Source organism: Monodelphis domestica, chromosome 1, assembly GCF_027887165.1.
Source record: "Monodelphis domestica isolate mMonDom1 chromosome 1, mMonDom1.pri, whole genome shotgun sequence".
NCBI lineage: Eukaryota > Metazoa > Chordata > Mammalia > Didelphimorphia > Didelphidae > Monodelphis > Monodelphis domestica.
The window spans coordinates 583511643-583538310 of NC_077227.1; the positions used below are offsets into that span (position 1 = coordinate 583511643).

Here is a 26668-nt window from a genome sequence, read left to right on the forward strand (position 1 = left end):
GACTGGAAGAACTTCCAGGAAGTGATGCAGAGCAAGAGGAATAGAACAAGGAAAACATTTTACACAGAGATTGATACACTGTGGTACAAGAGAATGTAATGGACTTCTCCATTAGTGTCAATACAACATTCCTGAACATTCTGCAGGGATCCAGGAGAAAAAATCACCATCCACAAGCAAAGGACAAACTGTGGGAGTAAAAACACCGAAGATAAGCAACTGCTTGACTTCAGGGGTGGAAGGGACATGAATGAGGAGAGACTCTAAATGAACAGCCTAATACAAATACCAACAACATGGAAATGGGTTTGAATCAAGGACACATGTGATACCCAGTGGAATTGTGCGTTGGCTAGGGGAGGGGCGGTGGGAGGAGGGGGGAAGATAAGAAAAGGATCTTTGTTTCCAAGGAATATTGTTTGAAAATGACCAAATAAAATAATGTTTAAATTGGAAAAAAATTTAATTAACTCTTCAGGGCTAAATGGTGTATTATGTCTTACAGATAGCAAATTTCCATTTTTATTAAAAGTGGATACTTCCCTTAAAGGAAATAATCTATCTGAATTATTTGGTACTCCTACTCCTGTTTCTAGGCTTCTTGCTCCATTCTCAATGTGGTAGGTATGAGAAAGAGAAGGATTGGGCACACTGAGGGAGAGGGTTTGTTGTTGTCCCATAGTGCCAGAAAGATCAGAGGTAGGAAGGGTATGGGAATTGAGTTGGGCAGGGTGGGAAGGAGGGGCAAAGGAAGAAGGGTCATTAGCTGGGGGGAAAGATGCAGAGGTGTTAGGGTTGGAGGAATGAGTAGGGTGTGAAGTGGAGGCATTAGGATCGGAAGTATGGGTGAGGTGTGAACTCAGGGTGGAGGGTGTGGGATTGGAAGCATGGGCAGGTTGTGAATTTAAGAGTGGAAGGTGTGGGATCACAAGCATGGGCATTGGGAGGAGTGGGGTGGTTAGAAGTAGGATTTTCTGAGACCAAGGGGGTAGCGGAAGGGGTGGGTTGGTTAAGAGCAGAGGGTTCTAATGCTGAGTTGGCAGGGTGAGCAGTGGGTTGGCTAGGAGGGTTAGTGTCCAGAGCAGGGTAGGACGGAGATTCTGATAATGTTCTTAATTCTCTTTTAATGCTTCTCATAAAAGCTACAATCTCTCCATGACTTTCCTCTATAAGCTCAAGCCGAATATTTATTTCTGCATTTTGTTGAGTAGTAGAACGAACACTTGGTTGGTTTGACTGAGAAGTGGGTTTTGTAAGGAAATACAATATTATAGCTATAACAATCAAAATCCCAAGGGGGAGTAGCGTGTCAATTATACTTTGCCATAAGCCCCATGGTATGAGACATTTCAGAGAGGCAACGAATGCCAATTTTACAAGGTTGGTCATGGAGCTGAATAGCCAGTTGTTAAGTTCATTGTAAACTGGCTGTATCCACATATTTCTAAAGTAAACACATGGAGAGCAGGACAAGGCCAAAACTTTCCCCAGGTTTTCCTTAATCCTAATTTAGGCAGTTGTTCCCTAAAGGAAAGGATATTTAGAAACAGCTCTCCTAGCCAGGACCTTAGAGCCCTGTTGCTAAAATTTAAAACAGCTGTATTCTATTTAATTTAAGGAGAAATCAAAATTTTTTTACTCACCTGCTCTTGCAGCTGTGTTCTGAAGCCAAGTTAGCACGTTTAAAAGACTGACTGATAGAGCAAGTAATAAAAAGAGAAAGGAAAGAGATTTCAGAGAAATTTTTGAGGGTTTTTTCACCAACTTCGTGGTCTGCCATAAACTGTTACAGTTAAAAGAGTATTAGATCTAAAAATAGACTTAGCTTAAGGGCTCTTGCCTCACTATAAGTATGAGTTAAGATCTTTTCATTGTTCAGTAAGGAGTTTACAATTTTATCTTCCCCTAAAGTATGCTTAAGTATGGGTGGAGCAATGTTAGAGTTCTCACATTCCTGATCAAGTACCTTCATTGTTTAAAATAGGGAATGGTCTTAACAAAATGTTCTAAGGTAGAGTCTGAGAATTTTTAAAATTCACAAGTCTGAGAAATTTTAAGATTCACAGAAGACATTGAGAATTTTTATTACATTTAATTGGGAAAATAAAATTTAAAAAATTAGTGAAGATGAAGTGAAGTATAAACAATTTTTTTCAAGGAATTTAGCTGAGGTGAGAGTAGATACAGGATGATGATACCTATCTGAGGTGGTAAGGTCAAAGGAAGTTTTTTAAAGTTTATTTAATAAATTTAGAATATTTTTCCATAGTTACATGAATCATGTTCTTTTCCTCCCCTCCTGCTACCTTCTTCCCTTAGCCAGTTGTGAGATTTAAAATAGTGAAGCCCATAAACTGTAGTGATTAAAATGATAGAAGATATAAATTATTATAGATATAAGAGAGGGTGAGTAAATTTGACTGCAGAAAATATGTTTCACTACAGTGTCTTGGTTTTTAAATCAAATATAAGGTGGTCGCCAGGGAAATATTCCCAATTATTCAAATACCCAAGTCAACTGGGTTTTATAGAGATTTTAATTAATACAAATGTGGAATTAAAGAAAAGAGAAATAGAGAGAAAAAGGAAATAAGTATGAAAGGCCTTAAGCCAACATGGCCTAGACCTGAGTCTTAAGAGTGAGAGATCAGTCAGTCAGTCCTTTAACACTCACCACAAGGTCTGCCTAAGCAAGGATTCTAGTGACACCGGGGCAGCATCATGTCAGCTGCTTTCACCAGCTCCCTCCTCCATCTGAATGTTTCAGAATCAGTCCTTCCTCAATCTGAATGTTTCAGAATGACCTCCTCAATCTAAATGTTTCAGAATGACTTCCTCAATCTGAATGTTTCAGAATGACCTCCAGCTCTTCTCTGAGCTGTTATTTTTAAGGGCAAAATCTCCTATGTCACCTCCCCTAAGTTCTTTCATCTACCAATCACTGTAGATGTTTTCCAAAAGACAGCCCATTTTGAATTCACAGCTGAGTAGATTAATCTCTTTAGTAAGTCAGAAAAAAAAATGCTGCTGTGTCGACTAATTTCATTAAGAGAAAACCTCTGAGTAAGTTTTCACCTTTTAGGTCTAAGTAGTTTATAAGTTGCCCCACCTTTATAGGCACTTAGGATCCCATTGTATCAATTCCCAAAATAGGCATGTCTCAAAGAACTCCTTTCCTTTATAAGTATGGTTTTCAGGTACTTTCATTGTTTAGCAAGAAGTTTTCTGCCCTAAAGCATTCTTAAGTAAGGGTGGAATAGAGGTCCTCCTATAGGAAGGAGTTTTCTCCCCTAAAGCAGTCTTAAGTAGGGGTGGAGTAGGGATACTCCCATAGCAAGGAGTTTTTACATTCAAGTAGAGTTCTCACTATCTGGTAGGGAATTATTTTAAGTAGGGAATTGGAGGATTCCTCAATGTGGAGTAAAATTTTTAACATTCATAAGTCTGTGAAATTTTAAGGTTTACACAGTGAGCAATTTCACTGGGTTTTATGTGTGTCATTGATCAAGACCTATTTCCATATTAGTAATATTTGCACTAGGGTGATCATTTAGAATCTACATCCCCAAACATATCCCCATCAAACCATGTGATCAAGCAGTTTTTCTTCTGTGTTTCTACTCCCACAGTTCTTTCTCTGGATGTGGATAGCATTCTTTCTCATAAGTCCCTCAGAATTGTCCTGGATCATTGCATTGCTGGTAGTAGAGAAGTCCCTTACATTCGATTGTGCCACAGTGTCTGTGTATAAGGTTCTCCTGGTTCTGCACCTTTCACTCTGCATCAATTCCTGGAGGTCATTCTGATTCACATGGAATTCCTCCAGTTCATTATTCCTTTGAGCATAATAGTATTCCAGAGAAAGATCTGTTGGAGTAAAAACACAGAAGAAAAACAACTGCTTGAACACATGGTTCAATGAGAATATGATTGGGGATGTAGACTCTAAACGATCACCCTAGTGCAATTATCAATAATATGGAAATAGGTCTTAATCAATGACACATGTAAACCCAGTGGAATTGCAGGTGGGCTAATGGGGTGAGGGAGAGGAAGGGTGGGAAAGAACATGAATCATGTAACTATGGAAAAATATTCTAAATCAATTAAATAAAAATTTTCAATAAAAAAATAAAGGGTTCACCTGGGTATGGCATGCCTGTCTGGGAAAGCTGAGGCTGACATTTCTTGAATTGAGGAGATTTGAGCTGCAGTGTCTGCACCAAGTTCTACACTAATACAATAAATGGAGCATCACAGTCCTGCTGATCAATATGGAATTGAAAGTAGCCTAAATTAGATCCTGAGACCTTGTCCTTAAAAGTTTGTGAGGTTATTAGCACAGATTTTAGCTCAATAAGAGAAAAAAAACTTGAAGTACTTTAAATGGAATTTATCATTTTTCAGCCATTTAGGACAGGAGGTCCCTTAAGGATTTTTCAGATGTGGAAAACTGTCTATTTTATTATATATTCTTGAATCTTAGGACAACACAATTGATATTTAACAACATTAACCTATAAATATCTAGCAAAAGAGGAGTTTAAAGAATGTATGAATTACATAAACCTAATTATTTGTTAGATAATTCCGGTGAATGATTTTTTCCCTCCTTTTCCCCTCGTGGTATGAAATCATACTGTTAATAACTTGTAGTATTTATTTTTAGGAATTTTCTAGATGTAAATTTAAAAATTGCTGTGTTAAGGAGACATGTAAATTGAAACCATCAGCAAGATGTGGTTCTGGACCATGTTGTACAAGCAGTTGTCAGGTAAGATCAAATACACATTCTAAAATAATATTTCTATGTGCTTTTCACTTGAGTCTAATAGAATGTAAGCTGCAGAAGAGACTAGTGTTTTTTCAACTTTGTATCCTAGCATACTGCTAGTATATAATAAGGGCTGAATAATGCTTATTGAATTTAGTTGAAGTATTCTTGGGCTCCTCTTGGCACTTGCTCATATAATGTCTGGTAAGTTAAATTTCACTAAATAAAAACACTTTTTTTAGAAGATCAGAAGAGAAATCAAGATAGAGACAATTAATGACTGTGAGATATATAGACTATAGGGAAAATTCTAAGATCAATTAAAATGAAAAGCTAAGGTTAATCAGGCAAGCTCAGAACAAACATAAAAAATGAATCACACTAAAAATAAAATTCCTAACAATATTCTAAAAAATATGACACAATTATTTCTAGAAGAAGGAAGATATACATATATTAATAATTTATTATATTTATATATGATGTAATCTGTCATTTATTTCTATTAATAATTATTTATAATTTACTAATATTGACATTTATATAATTAATAGCTATACAATGTATATACCTTAGAGTTATGTATTTCATAATATATAACTTGTATTTATGTATTATATAAAGTTTATATTACATTATACCTTATATCATATTATATATTTGATTATATGTTTATATATATGTATATATATATATAGTATATATTATATATTTACACACACATACACACACAGATATATATATTTCTATATATATATATTTGTTATCAATGAGTTGACTAGTAGTTCTTTTTTTTTTAACATTATTTTATTTGGTCATTTCCAAACATCATTCACTGGAAACAAAGATCATTTTCTTTTCCTCCCCTCCCCACCACCACACTTTCCTCTCCCATAGCCGACGCACGATTCCACTGGTTATCACATGTGTTCCTGTTTCTAACCCATTTCCATGTTGTTGGTATTTGCATTAGAGTGTTCATTTAGAGTCTCTCCTCAGTCCTATCACCTCCACCCCTGTAGTCAGGCAGTTGCTTTTCCTTGTTTTTACTCCCACAGTTTATCCTCTGCGTGTGGATAGTATTTTTTAGATCCCTGCAGATTGCTCAGGGACATTTCATTGACACCAATGGAGAAGTCCACTACCTTCGATTGAACCACAGTGTATCAGTCTCTGTGTATAATGATTTCCTGGTTCTGCTCCTTTCACTCTGCATCACTCCTTGGAGGTTGTTCCAGTCTTCATGGAATTCCTTTACTTTATTATTCCTTTTAGCACAATAGTATTCCATCACCAACGTATACCACAATTTGTTCAGCCATTCCCCAATTGGAGGGCATCCCCTCGTTTTCCAGTTTTCGGCCACCACAAAGAGTGCAGCTATGAATATTCTTGTACAAGTCTTTTTCCTTATTATCTCTTTGGGGTACAAACCCAGCAGTGCTATAGCTGGATCAAAGGGCAGACAGTCTTTTATCACCCTTTGAGCATAGTTCCAAATTGCCCTCCAGAATGGTTGGATCAATTCACAACTCCACCAGCAATGAATTAGTGTCCCTACTTTGCCACATCCCCTCCAGCATTCATTACTTTGCATAGCTGTCATGTTAGCCAATCTGCTAGGTGTGAGGTGATACCTCAGAGTTGTTTTGATTTGCATCTCTCGGATTATAAGACATGTAGAGCACTTTTTCATGTGCTTATTAATAGTTTTGATTTCTTTGGCTGAGAACTGCCTGTTCATGTCCCTTGCCCATTTATCAATTGGAGAATGGCTTGATTTTTTGTACAATTGATTTAGTTCTTTGTATTTTTGAGTAATTAAACCTTTGTCAGAGGTTTTTTATGAAGATTGTTTCTCAATTTGTTGCTTCCCTTCTGATTTTAGTTACATTGGTTTTGTTTGTACAAAACCTTTTTAATTTGATGTATTCCAGATTATTTATTTTGCATTTTATAAATCTTTCTAAGTCTTGCTTGGTTTTTAAGTCTTTCCCTTCCCAAAGGTCTGACATGTATACTATTCTGTGTTCGCCTAATTTTCTTATAGTTTCCTTCTTTATGTTCAAGTCATTCACCCATTTTGAATTTATCTTGGTGTAGGGTGTGAGGTGTTGATCTAAACCTAATCTTTCCCACACTGTCCTCCAATTTTCCCAGCAGTTTTTATGAAATAGTGGATTTTTGTCCCAAAAGCTGGGATCTTTGGGTTTGTCATATACTGTCTTGCTGAGGTCACTTACTCCAAGTCTATTCCACTGATCCTCCTTTCTGTCTCTTAGCCAGTACCAAATTGTTTTGGAGACTGCTGCTTTATAATATAGTCAGAGATCTGGGACTGCAAGGCCCCCTTCCTTTGTATTTTTTTTCATTATTTCCCTGGATATCCTTGATCTTTTGTTCTTCCAAATGAACTTTGTTATGGTTTTTTCGAAATCAGTAAAAAATTTTTTTGGAAGTTCCATGGGTATGGCACTAAATAGATAGATGAGTTTGGGAGGATGGTCATTTTTATTATATTGGCTCGTCCTACCCATGAGCAGTTAATGTTTTTCCAATTGTTCAAATCTAGTTTTAGTTGTGTGGAAAGTGTTTTGTAGTTGTATTCATATAGTTCCTGTGTTTCTCTCGGAAATTGATTCCTAAGTATTTTATTTTGTCTAAGGTAATTTTGAATGGGATTTCTCTTTCTAGTTCTTGCTGCTGAGCTGTGTTGGAATTATATAGAAAAGCTGATGACTTATGTGGGTTTATTTTGTGTCCTGCAACTTTGCTAAAGTTGTTGATTATTTCAATTAGCTTTTTGGTTGAATCTCTAGGATTCTTTAAATAGACCATCATGTCATCTGCAAAGAGCGATAATTTGGTCTCCTCCTTGCCTATTTTAATGCCTTCAATTTCTTTTTCTTCTCTAATTGCTACTGCTAGTGTTTCTAATACAATCTCAAAAAATAGAGGTGATAATGGGCATCTTTGTTTCACTCCTGATCTTAATGGGAATGGATTTAGTTTATCCCCATTGCAGATGATATTAGCTGATGGTTTTGGATATATACTGTTTATTATTTTTAGGAATGACCCTTCTATTCCTATGCTTTCCAGTGTTTTTAATAGGAATGGGTGTTGTATTTTATCAAAGGCTTTTTCTGCATCTATTGAAATAATCATTTGATTTTTGTTGGTTTGCTTGTTGATGTGGTCAATTATGGATGTGGATGGTTTTCCTAATATTGAACCAGCCCTGCATCCCTGGTATGAATTCTACTTGATCATGGTGAATGATTCTTCTGATCACTTGCTGGAGTCTTTTTGCTAGTATTGTATTTAAGATTTTTGCATCTATATTCATTAGGGAGATTGGTCTATAATTTTCTTTCTCTGTTTTTGGCCTGCCTGGCTTTGGAATCAGTACCATGTTTGTGTCATAAAAGGAGTTTGGTAGAACTCCCTCTTTGCTTATTATGTCAAAGAGTTTGTATAGTATTTGGATTAACTGTTCTCTGAATGTTTGATAGAATTCACTGGTGAATCCATCAGGCCCTGGGGATTTTTTCTTAGGAAGTTCTTTGATGGCCTGTTGGATTTCTTTTTCCAATATGGGATTATTTAAGAAAACTATTTCTTCTTCTGTTAGTCTAGGCAATTTATATTTTTGTAAATATTCATCCATATCACCTAGGTTGGTATATTTATTGCCATATAGTTGGGCAAAGTGGTTTTTAATGATTGCCTTAATTTCCTCTTCATTGGAGGTGAGATCCCCCTTTTCCTCCTTGATGCTGTTAATTTGCCTTTATTCTTTCCTTTTTTTAAATTAGATTGACCAGTACTTTGTCTATTTTGTCTGTTTTTTCAAAGTACCAGCTTCTAGTCTTGTTTATTAGCTCAATAGTTCTATCACTTTCGATTTTATTAATTTCTCCCTTAATTTTTAGGATCTCTAGTCTGGTTTTCTTCTGGGGGATTTTAATTTGTTTGTTCTCAAGTTTTTTGATTTGCATTTCCAATTCCTTGATCTCTGTCCTCCCTAATTTGTTAATATATGCACTCAGGGATATGAATTTTCCTCTAAGTACTGCCTTGGCTGCATCCCATAAGGTTTGAAAGGATGTCTCGCCGTTGTCATTTTCCTCAACGGAATTATTAATTGTTTCTATGATTTCTTCTCTAACTAACCGATTTTAGAGTATCATATTATTTAATTTCTAATTAATTTTTGATTTGGCTCTTCATGTACCCTTACCGATCAATATTTTTATTGCTTTGTGATCTGAAAAGGCTGCATTTATTATTTCTGCTTTTTTGCATTTGACTGCCATGTTTCTGTGACCTAGTGTATGGTCAATCTTTGTGAATGTGCCATGTGGTGCTGAAAAGAAGGTGTATTCCTTTTTGTTCCTATTTATTTTTCCCCATATGTCTATTAACTCTAATTTTTCTAAGATTTCATTCACCTCTTTTACCTCTTTCTTGTTTATTTTTTGGTTTGATTTATCTAAATTTGATAGTGGTTGGTTCAAGTCTCCCACTAATATGGTTTTACTGTCTATTTCCTCCTTCAATTCTCCTAGTTTCTCTATTAAAAATTTGGATGCTATACCATTTGGTGCATACATGTTGATTAGTGATATTTCCTCATTGTCTATACTCCCTTTTAGCAGAATATATTTACCTTCCCTATCCCTTTTGATCAGGTCTATTTGTGCTTTGGCTTTGTCAGATATCATGATTGCAACTCCTGCCTTCTTTCTATCAGTTGAGGCCTAAAAGGTCTTACTCCAACCTTTAATTGTAACCTTGTGAGTATTGACCCGCCTCATATGTGTTTCTTTTTTTTTTTTCTTTTTTTTTTAAATATATTTTATTTGATCATTTCCAAGCATTATTCGTTAAAGACATAGATCATTTTCTTTTCCTCCCCCCCACCCCCCATAGCCGACGCGTGAGTCCACTGGGCATTAGATGTTTTCTTGATTTGAACCCATTGCTTTGTTGATAGTATTTGCATTAGAGTGTTCATTTAAAGTCTATCCTCTGTCATGTCCCCTCAACCTCTGTATTCAGGCAGTTGCTTTTTCTCGGTGTTTCCACTCCCATAGTTTATCCTTTGCTTATGAATGGTGTTTTTTTTTTCTCCTGGATCCCTGAAAGTTGTTCAGGGACATTACACCGCCCCTAATGTAGAAGTCCATTACGTTCGATTATACCACAGTGTATTAGTCTCTGTGTACAATGTTCTCCTGGTTCTGCTCCTCTCGCTCTGCATCACTTCCTGGAGGTTGTTCCAGTCTCCATGGAACTTCTCCACTTTATTATTCCTTTGAGCACAATAGTATTCCATCACCAACATATACCACAGTTTGTTCAGCCATTCCCCAATTGATGGGCATCCCCTCGTTTTCCAGTTTTGGGCCACCACAAAGAGCGCAGCTATGAATATTTTTGTACAAGTCTTTGTGTCCATTATCTCTTTGGGGTACAGACCCAGCAGTGCTATGGCTGGGTCAAAGGGTAGATATTCTTTTGTCGCCCTTTGGGCATAGTTCCAAATTGCCCTCCAGAATGGTTGGATCAGTTCACAACTCCACCAGCAATGAATTAATGTCCCTACTTTGCCACATCCCCTCCAGCATTCATTACTTTCCTTTGCTGTTATGTTAGCCAATCTGCTAGGTGTGAGGTGATACCTCAGAGTTGTTTTGATTTGCATCTCTCTGATTATAAGAGATGTAGAACACTTCTTCATATGCTTGTTAATAGTTTTGATTTCTTTATCTGAGAACTGCCTATCCATTTCCCTTGCCCATTTATCAATTGGAGAATGGCTTGATTTTTTGTACAATTGATTTAGCTCATTATAAATATGAGTAATTAAACCTTTGTCAGAGGTTTCTATGAAGATTTTTTCCCAATTTGTTGTTTCCCTTCTGATTTTAGTTATATTGGTTTTGTTTGTACAAAAGCTTTTTAGTTTGATGTAGTCAAAATTATTTATTTTACATTTTGTGATTCTTTCTATATCTTGCTTGGTTTTAAAGCCTTTCCCCTCCCAAAGGTCTGACATGTATACTATTCTGTGTTTACCCAATTTACTTATGGTTTCCTTCTTTATGTTTAAGTCACTCACCCATTTTGAATTTATCTTGGTGTAGGGTGTGAGGTGTTGATCTATTCCTAGTCTCTCCCACACTGTCTTCCAATTTTCCCAGCAGTTTTTATCGAATAGTGGATTTTTGTCCCAAAAGCTGGGATCTTTGGGTTTATCGTATACTGTCTTGCTGAGGTCGTTTTCCCCCAGTCTATTCCACTGATCTTCCTTTCTGTTTCTTAGCCAGTACCAAATTGTTTTGATGACTGCTGCTTTGTAATATAGTTTGAGGTCTGGGACTGCAAGGCCCCCATCATATGTGTTTTTTTTCATTATTTCCCTGGATATCCTTGATCTTTTGTTCTTCCAAATGAACTTTGTTATGGTTTTTTCTAAATCAGTGAAGAAGTATTTTGGTAGTTCAATGGGTATGGCACTAAATAGATAAATAAGTTTGGGTAGGATGGTCATTTTTATTATATTGGCTCGTCCTATCCATGAGCAGTTAATGTTTTTCCAATTGTTCAAGTCTAGTTTTAGTTGTGTGGCGAGTGTTTTGTAGTTGTGTTCATATAGTTCCTGTGTTTGTCTTGGGAGATAGATTCCTAGGTATTTTATTTTGTCTAAGGTGATTTTGAATGGGATTTCTCTTTCTAGTTCTTGCTGCTGAGCTGTGTTGGAGATATATAGAAAAGCTGATGATTTATGTGGGTTTATTTTGTATCCTGCAACTTTGCTAAAGTTGTTGATTATTTCAATTAGCTTTTTGGTTGAATCTCTAGGATTCTTTAAGTAGACCATCATGTCATCCGCAAAGAGTGATAACTTGGTCTCCTCCTTGCCTATTCTGATGCCTTCAATTTCTTTATCTTCTCTAATTGCTACTGCTAGTGTTTCTAGTACAATGTCAAATAGTAGAGGTGATAATGGGCATCCTTGTTTCACTCCTGATCTTATTGGGAATGCATCTAGTTTATCCCCATTGCAGATGATATTAGCTGTTGGTTTTAGATATATACTGTTTATTATTTTTAGGAATGACCCTTCTATTCCTATGCTTTCTAGTGTTTTTAATAGGAATGGGTGTTGTATTTTATCAAAGGCTTTTTCTGCATCTATTGAAATAATCATGTGGTTCTTGCTAGTTTGCTTGTTGATGTGGTCAATTATGTGGATGGTTTTCCTAATGTTGAACCAGCCCTGCATCCCTGGTATGAATCCTACTTGATCATGGTGAATGATCCTTCTGATCACTTGCTGGAGTCTTTTTGCTAGTATCCTATTTAAAATTTTTGCATCTATATTCATTAGGGAGATTGGTCTATAGTTTTCTTTCTCTGTTTTTGACCTGCCTGGTTTTGGAATCAGTACCATGTTTGTGTCGTAAAAGGAGTTTGGTAGAACTCCCTCTTTGCTTATTATGTCAAATAGTTTGTATAGTATTGGGGTTAACTGTTCTCTGAATGTTTGATAGAATTCACAGGTGAATCCATCAGGCCCTGGGGATTTTTTCTTAGGAAGTTCTTTGATGGCTTGATGGATTTCAATTTCTGATATGGGATTATTTAAGAATTCTATTTCCTCTTCTGTTAGTCTAGGCAGTTTGTATTTTTGTATATATTCATCCATTTCTCCTAAATTGGTGTATTTATTGCCATATAATTGGGCAAAGTAATTTCTAATGATTGCCTTAATTTCCTCCTCATTGGAGGTGCTGTCCCCCTTTTCATCTTTAATGCTGTGAATTTGCTTTTCTTCCTTCCTTTTTTTAATTAGATTGACCAGTACTTTGTCTATTTTGTTTGTTTTTTCAAAGTACCAGCTTCTTGTCTTATTTATTAAATCAATAGTTCTATCACTTTCGATTTTATTAATTTCTCCCTTAATTTTTAGGATTTCTAGTTTGGTTTTCTGCTGGGGGTTTTAATTTGATCGCTTTCGAGTTTTTTCAATTGCATTTCCAATTGATTGATCTCTGCTCTCCCTTGTTTGTTAATATGAGCTTTCAGGGATATGAATTTGCCTCTGATTACCGCTTTGGCTGCATCCCAAAAGGTTTGAAAGGATGTTTCGCCATTGTCATTTTCCTTGATGAAATTATTAATTGTTTCTATGATTTCTTCTTTAGCTAAACGGTTTTGGAGTATCATATTGTTTAATTTCCAATTGGTTTTAGATTTGGTTTTCCATGTACCATTACTAATCATTATTTTTATTGCCTTGTGATCTGAGAAGGCTGCATTCATTATTTCTGCTTTTTTGCATTTGTGTGCTATGTTTCTGTGACCTAATGTATGGTCAATTTTTGTGAATGTGCCATGTGGTGCTGAGAAGAAGGTGTATTCCTTTTTATCCCTATTTATTTTTCTCCATATGTCTATTAATTCTAATTTTTCTAAGATTTCATTCACTTCTTTTACCTCTTTCTTATTTATTTTTTGATTTGATTTATCTAAATTTGATAATGGTTGGTTTAAGTCTCCCACTAGTATGGTTTTATTGTCTATTTCTTCCTTCAATTCTCCTAGTTTCTCCATTAGAAATTTGGGTGCTATATTATTTGGTGCATACATGTTGATTAATGATATTTCCTCATTGTCTAGAGTCCCTTTTAACAAAATATAATTACCTTCCCTATCCCTTTTGATCAGGTCTATTTTTGCATTGGCTTTATCAGATATCATGATTACCACTCCTGCCTTCTTTCTATCAGTTGAGGCCCAGAAGGTCTTACTCCATCCTTTAATTCTGACCTTGTGGGTGTCAACCCACCTCATGTGTGTTTCTTGAAGACAGCATATGGTAGGGTTTTGGATTGTAATCCATTCAGCTATTCGTCTACGTTTTATGGGTGAGTTCATCCCATTCACGTTCAAAGTTATGATTGTCATTTGTGGACTCCCTGGCATTTTGATTGCCTTCCCTAATTCTAACCTTTTCTTCTTCGGCTCTACCTTTTAGTCCAGTGATTTACTTTGAATCAGTCCCCCTTGTCCCCTCCCTTGATGTTTCCCTTTTTAGTCCCTCCCTTTTTGTTCCCTCCCCCTCCCCCCTCTCTTTCCCTCCCTTTTTGTTCTCCCTCTCCCCCTCCCCCCTTGGTTTTCCCTTCTCCTTACCCTTGTTGGGTAAGATAGAATTCAAGATCCCAATGGATCTGGATGTTTTTCCCTCTCAGAGTTGATTTCCCTGAGATTGAGGTTTAAGTAAACCCCCCCCCCCTCTTCCTCTCCTTCTTATAGGAGTTTTCTTCCCCTCCCCTTCCCCTGTGAATCTTTGTGTGAGAACCATGATTCTATTTGGTCTTTCTTTACCCCCTATTTATACATTACATTTTCCCCACATATTAGTATACATAGGTTGATATAAATGTAGTCCTTATAGAAGAGAGTTTGAGTAAAAGAAGATAACATTTTTCCCCTTTCCTTAATATTTACCTTTTCAGGTATTCCTTGCTCTTTGATTTTCGGTATCAAACTTTCCACAGAGCTCTGGTCTTTTCTTTGCAAAAAGTTGGAAGTCTTCTATTTTGTTGAATGCCCATACTTTCCCTTGGAAGTATATAGTCAGTTTTGCTGGGTAGCTGATTCTTGGTTGGAGACCCAGCTCTCTTGCCTTTCTGAAGATCATGTTCCATGCCTTACGATCATTCAGCGTAGAACTTGCAAGGTCTTGTGTGACCCTGATTGGCATTCCTTTATATCTAAATTGTCTTTTTCTGGCTTCCTGTAGGATTTTTTCTTTTGTTTGATAGCTTTGGAATTTGGCAATTACATTCCTGGGAGTTGTCTTTTGGGGGTTTAGTGTTGAAGGTGTTCTGTGAGCTCTGTCAGTGGATGTATTGCCCCCTTGTTCTAGAATCTCTGGGCAATTTTCTTTGATTATATCTTGTATCACCATGTCCAGTTTGGTGTTTATTTCTGGCTTTTCTGGGAGTCTAATTATTCTTAAATTTTCTCTTCTCCCCCTGTTTTCCAGATCTATCACCTTGTCGGTGAGATATTTTATGTTCTCTTCTAATTTCTTGGTGTTTTGGCTTTGCTTTATTAGTTCTTGCTTTAAAGCCTGGTTTTCTTTTACAGTTTGGTCAAACTGGTTTTGTAGATGCGTGAATTTCTTTTGCATCATTTCCCACTTTTCCTCCCAGAGGGCTTCCATCTTTTTGGTCCTTTCTGATTCAAATTCTTCATGGGTTTGTGGAGAGTTTCTATTTCCTTTGGAAGATTTTGGAGAATTTTCTTGTATATCTTCTTCTATCTGCTCTGTATTTTGTATTTTGGCTCCATAGAATGTGTCCAGAGTCGCCCCTTTCTTCTTATTTTTCTTGGTATTTTGGGGCTTCTGTGCTTCTGTGGAGTTTGTCATCTCTGAACGTGGAGGATTGGCTTTTCTTGTCTTTGTCTGGTGATCAGAGGCTTTAGTCCTGGGCAGATGTTGGTTCTATGAGCGTTCCCTGGGTTAAACTGAATATGCCTCACTGGAACTGGAATGGAAGGGTCGGACCACGAGGCCACACTCTCCCCCTGGCTCGATTTCCGGAAGTTGCCTTCAGAATCCCTGGCCGTGAGGCTGTTTCGTCGGTCTGCGGGGGGATGGGCTGCTGCTTCCCAAAGCTCCGAGAGCACAGACTTTCACTGAGACTTGGATAGCAGGATCCAGCCCGTGAGGCTGTCTTGCCCGCCCTGAGGGTTGCTGTTGTTTTGACCAGCTCTCTGCAGCGGAGGCCCCAGGCAGTAACTTTCACCCGGACCAACCGGCTCTTTGCAGCGGAGGCCCCAGGCAGTAACTTTCACCCGGACCGACCGGCTCTTTGACTGACCGGCTCTTTGCAGCGGAAGCCCCAGGCAGTAACTTTCATCCGGACTGGGACTTGGGTAGAAGACCCTGAGGGTTGTTGTTCCTCAGACCCTGCTCTCTGAGCCCGGCGCGGCTGCGGCTTCCGGGAGCCTTGGACTCTGCGCTCCTACCCCTGAGGTCCGAGGGATCTCGGGTTCTGGCTTTTAAGGGGAGCCGTACCTTTTGAACCGGGTCCAGGTCCAGGAGGAGGGTTCCCAGGGTCTGTGCTGTTGATCGCTTTGAATTTCGGCGCCTTAGGAGCTTCTAGTTTGAGATCGGTCGGGAAGGGTTTTCCGGAGATCTGAACTTCAGCTTTCTCTAAGCCGCCATCTTAACCGGAAGTCCCATATGTGTTTCTTGAAGACAACAGATGGTAGGGTTTTGGGTTCTAATCCAATCTGCTATTTGTCTACATTTTATGGGTGAGTTCATCCCATTCATGTTCAAAGTTATCATTGTCATTTGTGGATTCGCTGGCATTTTGATATCTTCCCCTAGTTCTGACCTTTCTTCTTTAGCTTTCTCCTTTTGAACCAGTGATTTACTTTAGGTCAGTCCCCCTAGTCCCCTCCCTTGAGATGCTTCCCTTTCTAGCCCCTCCCTTTTTATGCTCCCTTCCCCTCCCCCCTCTCCTTCCCTCCCTTTTTATACTCCTTAATTTAAAACCCCTCCTTAGTTTTCCTTTCTTTCTTGCCCTGTTGGATAAGATAGAATTCAGGATCCCACTGGATCTAGATGTTCTTCCCTCTCAGATTTGATTTCACTGAGAGTAAGGTTTAAGTAATTCCATTTCAAGCTCTCTTCCTCTCCTTCTCATATGAGAGTTCTTCCCCTCCCCTTCCCATGTGTATCTTTATATGGGAAAGATTATTCTATTAAGCCCCCCCCCCATTTCTTAAAGTAAATCTTAGTATTATTGACGGTTCCCCCCTCCCTTTTCCTTTCTTTGCCCCCACTTTCACCAAATCTTCTTAATGCCCCAATCTTTCCCTATGCATGTTTCTTCTAACTACTCTTATGATGCATTCAATTTTTGAGAGTTACACAAAACATTTTCCCCACATATTAATATATATAATTTGATGTAAATGTAGTCCTTATAGAAGAGAGTTTGACTTAAAGAAAAAGATAAGATTCATCTCCTTTTCCCTTTCTTTCATATTTACCTTTTCATGTTTCTCTTGCTTTCTGTGCTTGTATATCAAATTTTCCACTAAGATTTGGTCTTTTCTTAGCAAATACTTGGAAGTCTTCTTTTTTGTTGAATGCCCGTACTTTCCCCTGGAAGTATTTAGTCAGTTTTGCTGGGTAGTTGATTCTTGGTTGGAGACCCAGCTTTCTTGCCTTTCTAAATATCGTGTTCCATGCTTTGAAGTCTCTTAGTGTGTTAGCCGCTAAGTCATGTGTGATTCTTATGGGAGCTCCCCTATATCTGAAGCTCCTCTTCTTGGCTTCTTGTAGGATTTTCTCCTTTTCTTGGAAGCTCTTGTATTTGGCAATTACATTCCTGGGGGTTGTCTTTTGGGGATTTAGTATAGAGTGTGTGCTAAGAATCCTTTCTATTTCTATTTTGCCCCCTTGCTCCAGAATGTGTGGGCAATTTTCTTCAGTAATCTCCTGTAGATTAACATTGAGATTATTGTTTATCTCTGATTTTTCTGGGAGACCGATAATTCGGAGGTTGTCTCTTCTTCCTCTGTTTTCCAAGTCTGTGACCTTTTCAGTGAGATATTTTTTGTTTTCTTCTAATTCATTAATTTTTTGGGTTTGCTTTTTTTGATTCTTGCTGTTTTATGATCTCACTTTCTTTGAGTTGCTTAATTCTGGTCATTAGGGACTGGTTTTGCTTTTCAGCTTTGTCTGCCCTTCTATTGGATGCTTCCCGCTCTTTCTCCAATTGTGCAGTCTTATCTATCAGACTGCTGATCTCTTTCTGCCATTTTTCTTTCTAGAAGGTTTCCATCTTTTGGGTAGGCTCCAGTTTGAGATCTTCCAGAGCTTGTTGATAGTTTCCATTTTGGGAGGCATGTTCTGATTTTTTTTGGATTTCATCCTCATTCTCTTCTTTTCCTTGGGTACTCCCACCATAAAAGTTTTCAATAGTCACCTTTTTCCCTTTTTTCCTGGAGGCTTGATTTTGGGCCATGTGAGCTATCCCTTTGGTGGTTTTATTCCCCTTTCCTTTTTGGTCTGGGGTCTGGGTGATATGGGCGTTTTTTTTCTGTGAATTTAGGTTGCCTCAGACTAGTTCTTCCCAGCCTCCGAGGTTTCTTAGAGAGCTGGGGCCCTGATCACAGCCAAACTGCCCAGGTGTTCAGCTCCACCCAGATAATCAGTGCGTGGTCCATCCCTGGTGTTTAGCTCCGCCCAGATACTCAGCGCAACCACCCTGAGTGCAGCTCTGAGGCCCCTGTGCTCAGCGCAGGATTCTCCCATGAAACAGCCCTACGATGTTGTTTCCTGGCAGCCCCCAGATCCCAAGGACCCTGGAGTCCCCCCCCCCCCACCCCCAGACAGAGACGTTTCCCACTCACTCGCTGTCCCAGTGAGTGCTCAGGTAGCTCACTCTGGTTTGGTGGGGGAGGTGGGTGGGGGAAGGGTGGCTCAGTTCACATTTTTGTGCAAGCTTTTCCTCCTTCTTATTATAGTGTGGAACTGTTCAAACCCCACGTACCTTTGCCTCTGTGGGGTACTGGGGAGTACTGGGGAGTCCTTCTGATCCTCCAAAGGTGATTTTTATGCTCCTTTGATGTAGTCTATTTTGTTCGGTGACGGGGAGAGGAAACGTGTGGTGTCTAGATTGCAGCCATGTTTACCTGGAAGTCCCTGACTGGTAGTTCTAAAGGGCCTGCATGTCGAGGCACTGCTTTAAGCATGGAGGATTCAAAGGAAGCCAGAAGACAGTCCCAGTTTTATGGCCTAAAGCGTGAAATAATGTGCCAACAGCTTGTACTAATAGGATATACAAAGGGTAGTTTGGTGATGGTCGGTATAGAAGGCACTGTAATTAAGGACTGTTAAAGCCTTTTTAATAGATATAGGATTTAAATTAGAATTCAAAAGATACTGGGAAATAGAAGTGAGGAGTGAGAACATTCAGGCAGCAGGGACAGCCAGTGAACAAACCTGGAATTAGGAGATGGAGTGCTTTGAGGAGAGAAAGGAGGCCAGTGTCACTGCATTGCAGAATACAAAATAGGTGTGGGGAATATAAGGCATAAGAAGACTGGAAAGTGGGGACCAGGTTGTGAAAGGCCCTGAAAGCCAAACCGAAGATTTTACATTTGATCTTGGAAGTAATAAGGCACCTACGTGGGTGACAGTGTCAGACTTGCATATTGAAGTATATCACTGGCATCTGAGTGGAGGACAAACTGAAGCGAGGGCAAGGAGACCAACCAGCTGGCTCGTGCAACAGTCTAGGCATGAGGTGCTGAGAGCCCGCATCAGGATGGTGGCCGTCAGGGGAGGCCCAGAGGTCTTAGGAAGGTATCTTTGACAGGCTTTGGCAGCAGATTAGATATGAGGATGAGAGAGAGTGATGAGTAAAGGATGACAACAAGGGGGTGCCAGGAGGATAGGGGGCACTGTTGGCAGTAAGATGGAAGCTGGGAAGAGGAAGGACTGTTAATGAAGTCAGTTTGCTATGTTAAGTTCATGGTGTCTGGGATATTCTATTTGAAACATCTAATAGGTAATCAGAAACGAGACTATGGGATAACAGAGATTAGGAATAGATAAACAGATTTGAAAATCATCAACATTGAGACGATAATTAAACCCCTGGGAGCTGAGATGATAATCAAGTGAAGTGATATAGGACTTTCATGGTTAATGGGAGTGAATGCGATGATGATCCAACAATGGAAAATGAGAAGGATCACTCAAGAATGAAAGGAAAGAAACTCATTATAATAGATGGCTTTCTCAAGGAAATCAGTCACAAAATGAACGAGACAGCACTACACTTAGCATAGATGGATGGACAAAACAAAGGTTTTCTGGGAATAGGAGAGATGTGGGCATGTTTGTAGAAAGAAAGCAGCTGCTAGATAGGAGAGACTGAAAATAAGTGAGAAAATAGGGGCTATAGTGGAAGCAATCTTTTGGGAAAAATGAGATAGGAATGGGATCACTTGTGCAAGCAGAAGTATTTTCCTTGTCAAAGTGAAGAGTCACCTCCTTGTGTGAGATGGGGCAAAGGAGGAGAGTGGCTGAAAACATCTGTAAGATGTGAACTGAGTTGGAGAGAAGAGGAAACCTCAGGGGATCACTTTAGCAGCTGAGTATTCTAATTTTTTTTTATTATTGTCTCATTGGTACTTATTGTTTGGCCCTTGCTGAAGTAGTGATACCTGAACTATTCAACTTGCACTCACTTTTCCTATCTTGAGATGCATCCCTCTACTTTACTTTTAGGCAATTGATTTTTGTTGATGAATTATTTCAAATCCTCTGAGTCTTGAAGATGTTCATAGTTAAATGCTATTCTTGAGGTGATAGTTCATATTTTATTATTAAATCCTTTTGCCAAAGATTCTTTCCCAACAGAAAATTTCCAGGTACCTATTAGGGTACTTCTAAGTTCTCTGAGTCATTGCTTCAAGATAATATAACTTTAGGATCTTTCACATTTCTAGAATGTAATCTTTTACAAGCACATAGGCATACCAGACCCAAAATATTTTTAGGTTTATTTAGAAACTAAGGGGAACAAACAGAATCCATAGTATATAATAGGACAGTACTCACTACTAAGCAATTTTTCTAGAAACATGTGTAGTTTCAGTCACTTACAATACTACCCAAGGTAGAGCTTTAACAACAAAAACTCAAAGCTTATCTTAAAGGCTCTCCTATGATATGCATCATAGCTTCTTTTATAGCATATACCTCTGGTAGCTCTTGAAATAATTCTAGTTCCTACAGGTTTTTTCTGGTCCTTTTACTACTATCTGTATAGTCTATACCTTTATAGTTTCCCTCATAGCTGATGGCAGTTGTATTGCCCAGAGAACATATTCTCTATCTTCAGGTTGCCTACCTAGCCTCTTAGTGTTGGAGCTCAAAAAGATGCTCTAGAATCTTTTTTCTCTCAGACTATGTTTCCCAATTGTCCAGTAGGTATGGTACTAAATTACTTGGTGATAAAAATAGAAATTTGGATAGCTCATGATACAAAAGGTAGAATTCTCCCAACCTAGTTTTCTGGTTCTTCATCTATAATTAAATCATATCAGTTGTTGCATCTGGACACCAATCTAATCCACTATAGTTTCATTCACTATCCCTGTAACTTTCTTGTTGGCCTCTTTCCCCTCTATGTGGTGATATTTCCTCTATTAGAATGTAAGCTCCTTTAGGATAGGGACTAATTTCACCTTGGCATTTGTATCCTCAGGACTTATCATATAGTAGGTATTTAATAAATGCTTTCCAGTTCATTCTAGAGTATGAATAGAAATTACTTAAGTGAAAATTGATCAAAAATAATTTTTGTGAATTTATATGTGCCTAAGCACCATGTATACAGATGATTCTTTTCTCTAATTATTGGAATATTCCCACTGCCAGTATAACACTAACAAAAATCATACTCATAGTTTCAAGTCAAATCAACAAGCATTTATTAATTGCCTATTATGTTCTAGGTACTATGCTAAGCACTGAAAATGCATTAAAAGTAAAAAACAAAACTCATAAAAAGAGAAAACAACAAAACCAATTCCTTCTCTCAAGAAGCTCACAGTTTAATGGAGAAGACAGCATGGAAACAACAATGTATAAACAAGATATATACAGGATAAAATTGAGATAATTCAGGGGGAAGGCATTAAAATTATGAAGGATTAGGAAAGAATTCTTGCAGAAGATAGAATTTTGAAGAAAATCAGGGAAGACAGGAAGCAAAGATGAGGAGAGAGAAAATTCCAGGACTGGGGAACATCCAGTGAAAATGTCTGGCAGCCATAATATTTTTGTGGTTCAGTCATTTTAGTCATGTCTGACTTTTTGGGACTCCAATTTAATAGATACTGGAGTGATTTGCCATTTCCTTCTCCAACTCATTTTACAGATAAGGAACTGAGGCATGCAGGGTTAAGTGACTTGCCCAGAGTCAAATAGCTAGTAAATGTCAGAGGCCAGGTCTGAACTCAGGTCTTCCTGCCTGCCTCCAGGTCCAGTGCTCTATGTACTGTAAGTGGATGGGGAAGCTGGGGGAAGAAAGATATAAGAAAACTAAGAGTAGTAAGGTTCAGGTAATAAAGGTACTTTAAAAAGCACTTAAAAAGGTACTAAGAAAAGGGTTGGGGTAAAGAGTGAGGTGTCAATGATATCTAGATTGTTAGTCTAGGTGATTAAAAGAATGGTGGTACTTTTAACACTGATAGGGAACTTTGGAAGAGAGGAAGGTTTTGGGGAAATTTTAATATTTAAATGTGACAATCAATTTAAGATATCCAAGAGGCAGAGTTTAGGGTTGGACAAGTAGATCTGAGAAACATCAGCAAAGAGATTAAAATTAATCCATGGGAACTGATCAGATCATCTAGTGAAATAATATAGAAGGAGAAGAGAAGAGAAGGGGATCCTAAATAGTGTATTGTGAGATATCTGGGGTTAGTCTATGATTTGAATGAAGATCCAGCAAAAGAGACTGAAAAGTATTCACATAAATAGAAGAAATGGGAGAAAATAGTGCCAGGAAATCTTAAAAAAAGAGGATCAGAGAAGGGAATGCTCATGGACAGTACCAAAGGCCAGAACCTTGTTGTCTAATGTCTTTGTATTGCAATGTACTTTGTTTCTTTAGAGATGTGGTTTAATTACAGATTTTTGAAGTAACAAGTTCCCTCAGAATATCAAATAGAAAAAAAATGAAATAAAAGATTATCTGGTTTCATCACAAACTTGACAAAAAATTAATATGATTATATTAGTTTCACTTCGATGATAGTTAAAAGATATTTTTTAACAAGTGTCGCTTCGACAATGCCATATTTCTTGTTTTCCTTTTTCTGTTAGTTTCAGAAGAGAGGTAAAATATGTAGGCCTAAAGTAAATGAAGAATGTGATTTTAATGATTTTTGCAATGGAACATCTCACGAATGTGTACCTGATACTTTTGTACGGAATGGTGAAAAGTGCCATAAGAATACTGCCTTTTGTGTTAATGGAATATGTGCTGACATAAACGACCAGTGTAAAGCTATATTTGGATCAGGTAATATAGTTTTCTACTAAATTCAAATTCTTCTGAAGCCTTATTCAGCACTATTTAAATATTTTTAAAAAGGATTGATTTAAACCTTCTTTTAAAGAAAATTAGAATTTAGTAGTAGATTGGTTGACTGAAAATACTTGTATTAAGTACTATGTGCCAAGCACTGGGCTAAGCCTTGGGGTTACAAATACAAAATCAGAGTCCCTGCCATCAAGGAGCTTACATTCTTACAAGGGAAAACAGTACACTTAGGGATTGTTTGTTGTATTTGTGTCCAACTCTTCATGACTCCATTTGGGGTTTTCATGGCAAAGATACTAGTTTGCCTTTTCCTTCTCTATTTTACAAATTTTCCTTTTTGTTTTACAAATAAGGAAACTGAGGCTACCATAGTTAAGTGACTTGTCCAGAGTCACAATGGCTAGTAGGCATCCGAGGTCATATTTGAATGCAGGTCCTCCTGACTCCAGGCCTGGTACTCTATCCACTATTTCACCTACCTGTCCACACATAGGGGAAGGGTAACCAAAGAAGGGCACGATTTGATTCACAATTTTAAATTCTCTTTTAGTAATGATGGGTGAAGACTTGGGGGAGAAAATTGATAAAACTCCTGTCAGTAATAAGGAAAGAGTTGATTTGACCATGGCTCCTCAATTGGAGTCTTGGGGCTTGGGTGAGAGGGTTGGGAGGGGGTATGTTTAGCAACAAAGTGGCTATCTAGGATATAGAGAATGAAGTGAAACATGGCTAAAGCCTACCAGGAACAGTAGGTCAAGATGAGAGAGTCACAGGAGGAGAGCAGGCACCAAAGCAAAAATTCCACACATATTAGGTCAAAACCTCTGTGGTATGATTTTTGGTTTGAAATCAGCTGTTGAAAAGATGGCAAGGGGGAGAGAATAAAGTGGGCCATGACTGTGCCCTATTTAATGTAGTAGCTCTAAGCAGATCAATCAAGTCAGCTGGCACAAACAAGGGAAATTTGGGAGCTAGAAGTTTTCAAGCCTCGAGGGCATGATTTCTGGTCTGAGTGGCAGAGATGGTGAGATTAATAATTAAGAAAAGTGAGGAAATTGTAGTGCTTGTCTGAAATAGTGGGCCAAAACATGGTTTCTAGGCAGAAAAACTTAAGATAGGGCCACTGTTAGGGAACAGAGAATCTGAGTGGTCATCTGAATTCCACACTTCAGTGACTTGGAAACATCCAGTAGCGAAAATGGATGTGACTTGCCTTTTGTTGTTTAGTAGTTTCAGTCATGTCCAACTCTTTGTAACACCATTTGGAGTTTTCTTGGCAGAGATGCTAGAGTGGTTTGCCATCACCTTCTCCAGATCATTTTATAGATGAGGAATTGGGGCATCCAGGATTACGTGACTTTCCCAGCATCACACAGCTAGTAAATGTCTTATTCAACTTGGGAAGATATGTGTCTTCCTGACCTCAGGGCTGACATGCTATTCACTACACCACCTAACTATGAATAAACTCTTATGACTTTATTGTCTACTAGAGGCAAAAAAGCTGGGAAACTCTTATGCATGTAAATCCTCATCATTGCCCCAAAGGAGTAGCAATGTTTCTACTCCTTTCTACCTTTTTACCTTTACTTACCATTGCCCTTTACCTATTCCTTTGTCTCTTTAAATTCAGGGCTGCTCAATTTATCCTGATCTTACCTCTAATAACTAATATTTGTTTAATACTTTGTGGTTTACAGTGTTTTCCTCATGACAATTGTGTGTTAGAGATCTGACAACTTTTACTAATTATCTTAGAATATTTATCTTTGGCTTTATTCATCACTCTTCCTTCCTATCTTCACTGTGGTATATTAGCAGTTACCCCTTTATTGTACTTATTACTAAAAGTACTGTTGTACTTCTGGTTTAGAATGAGAAGCATAATAAATGCTCTCTAAAATATATTCACAGAATGTTAGAGCTAGAAGATTTCTTCTAGCTCTAGTTCTAGTTCTAGTTCTAGAAGTCTTCAGTTCATTTAAATTTTACAGATATTTATTAGAAATAAGCTGGTTGAATTTTTGATATTTTAGAATTCATCTAGTTTAACCCCAATATTTTATAAAGGAATAACCTGAGGCCCAGAAATGGGAAGTAATGTGATTAAAAATATTTGTTGGTTGATTGACTGCTAGTTAGTTCTTTCTTCTTGTACAACTAGGGCATGTGGGGTTTAACCCTTTATAAATGCATACAAAGTTGAGAAAAATAGGCATGTGTTTAGAATGATTTGGAAAGCTTCACTATTTATTATATCTATAACCATACATTAATTAACAAAAATTTATTAGGAACCTAGTATAAGCTAGAAATTATACTAGGCTCTGAGGATACAGGTACACTTAATGAAACAATTATTTTCCTGGTGGGAGGTGTTGCAAGTGAAATTCAACAAAGGTAGACTGGGCATGTTTTCTCTGAGCAAAACAACATTTTATTAATAGGGTGCTACTTGTTAACAGAAGAGGTCTATGGCTGCCTCAGTTTAGCTGAAGTCCTCGAATAGAAACAGCTTCCTTTTTATGGTTTTTGGAGATTACAAAACAAAGAATCTGAATTTGAGGAAAAAGAATACAATTGGTTATGGGATTATGACATCATGGGATTGAGAACATCATGATTGTTTACATAGCTTACAGTTGGAAGAAAATATGATTGGTTGGAAGAATAAAGGGCTAACAATAAACCTCTCCTTCCTTCTCGTGACTAAGAAATGTTTATTGTTTGAGTCTACCTGCAAAGTTAGAGATGGTGGACCAGATTTCTTTAGATAATAAACCAGACATCCTTGAAGGATTATCTCTTTAGGGTACAAACCTAGCTTGATGGTATAAAGATAGTTTGATATGGTATAAAGATGGTATAAAACATATTATATATAATATACACACCAAATACCCTGGTATAGTACTTTATACCATTATATACATACCAAATACTCTGGTCTAGCATTAGGTATTTTTTTATTTTTTAAATATTTTTCCATATTTATATATTTTGTTTTCTTTCTCTCCCCTCTTCCCTGCCCCCTCCTGGATCCAATAAGCACTTCCACTGGGTTATATAAATGTTGTCACTTTTACCTATTTCCATATTATTCATTTTTGCAATAAAACAGCCTTTTAAAACCAAAACCCCAAATCACATATACATATAAACAAATAATAAGTGATTTGTTTTTCTTCTGTGTTTCTGCTCCCATAGTTCTTTCTCTTGATATGGATAGCATACTTTCTCATAAGTTCCTTGGAATTGTTTTGTATTAGCAAAGTCCATTACATTGTATTGTTCCATAATGTTTCACTTTCTGTGTAAAATGTTCTGTTGGTTCTACTTATTTCACTCTGCGTCAGTTCCTGGAGGTTCTTTGAGTTCATATAGAAATCCTCCAGTTCATCACTCCTTAAAGCACAATAGTATTCCATCACCATCAGATACCACAATTTGTTCAGCCATTCTCCAATCGAGGATTTACCATTTTTTTGCCACTACAAAGAGTGTAGCTGTGAATATTTTTGTACAAACATTTTTCATTATTATCTCTTCACGGAACAAACCTAATAGTGGTCTGGATCAAAGGGTATGCATTCTTTTAAAGCCCTTTGTGCATAGTTCCAAATTGCTTTCCAGAATGGTTGGATCAGTTCACAACTCCACCAGCAATGCATTAGTGTCCCAAGTTTGCCACAATTCCTCCAACATTCATTATTTTCCTTTGCTGTCA

At 37.7% G+C, this 26668-nt stretch overlaps 1 protein-coding gene across 6 annotated transcripts in view; it reads left to right on the plus strand.

Annotated features, from left to right (window-relative positions):
• Window positions 1-26668, plus strand: part of LOC100032987 (disintegrin and metalloproteinase domain-containing protein 18) — a 192919-nt gene that overhangs the window by 101057 nt on the left and 65194 nt on the right. For all 6 annotated transcript variants that reach the window (XM_007476372.3, XM_007476376.3, XM_007476373.3 and 3 more), the window contains 2 exons: window positions 4670-4774; window positions 22722-22920. In XM_007476372.3, the coding sequence (XP_007476434.2) occupies window positions 4670-4774; window positions 22722-22920 (304 nt within the window). The remainder of the gene's footprint in view (window positions 1-4669; window positions 4775-22721; window positions 22921-26668) is intronic.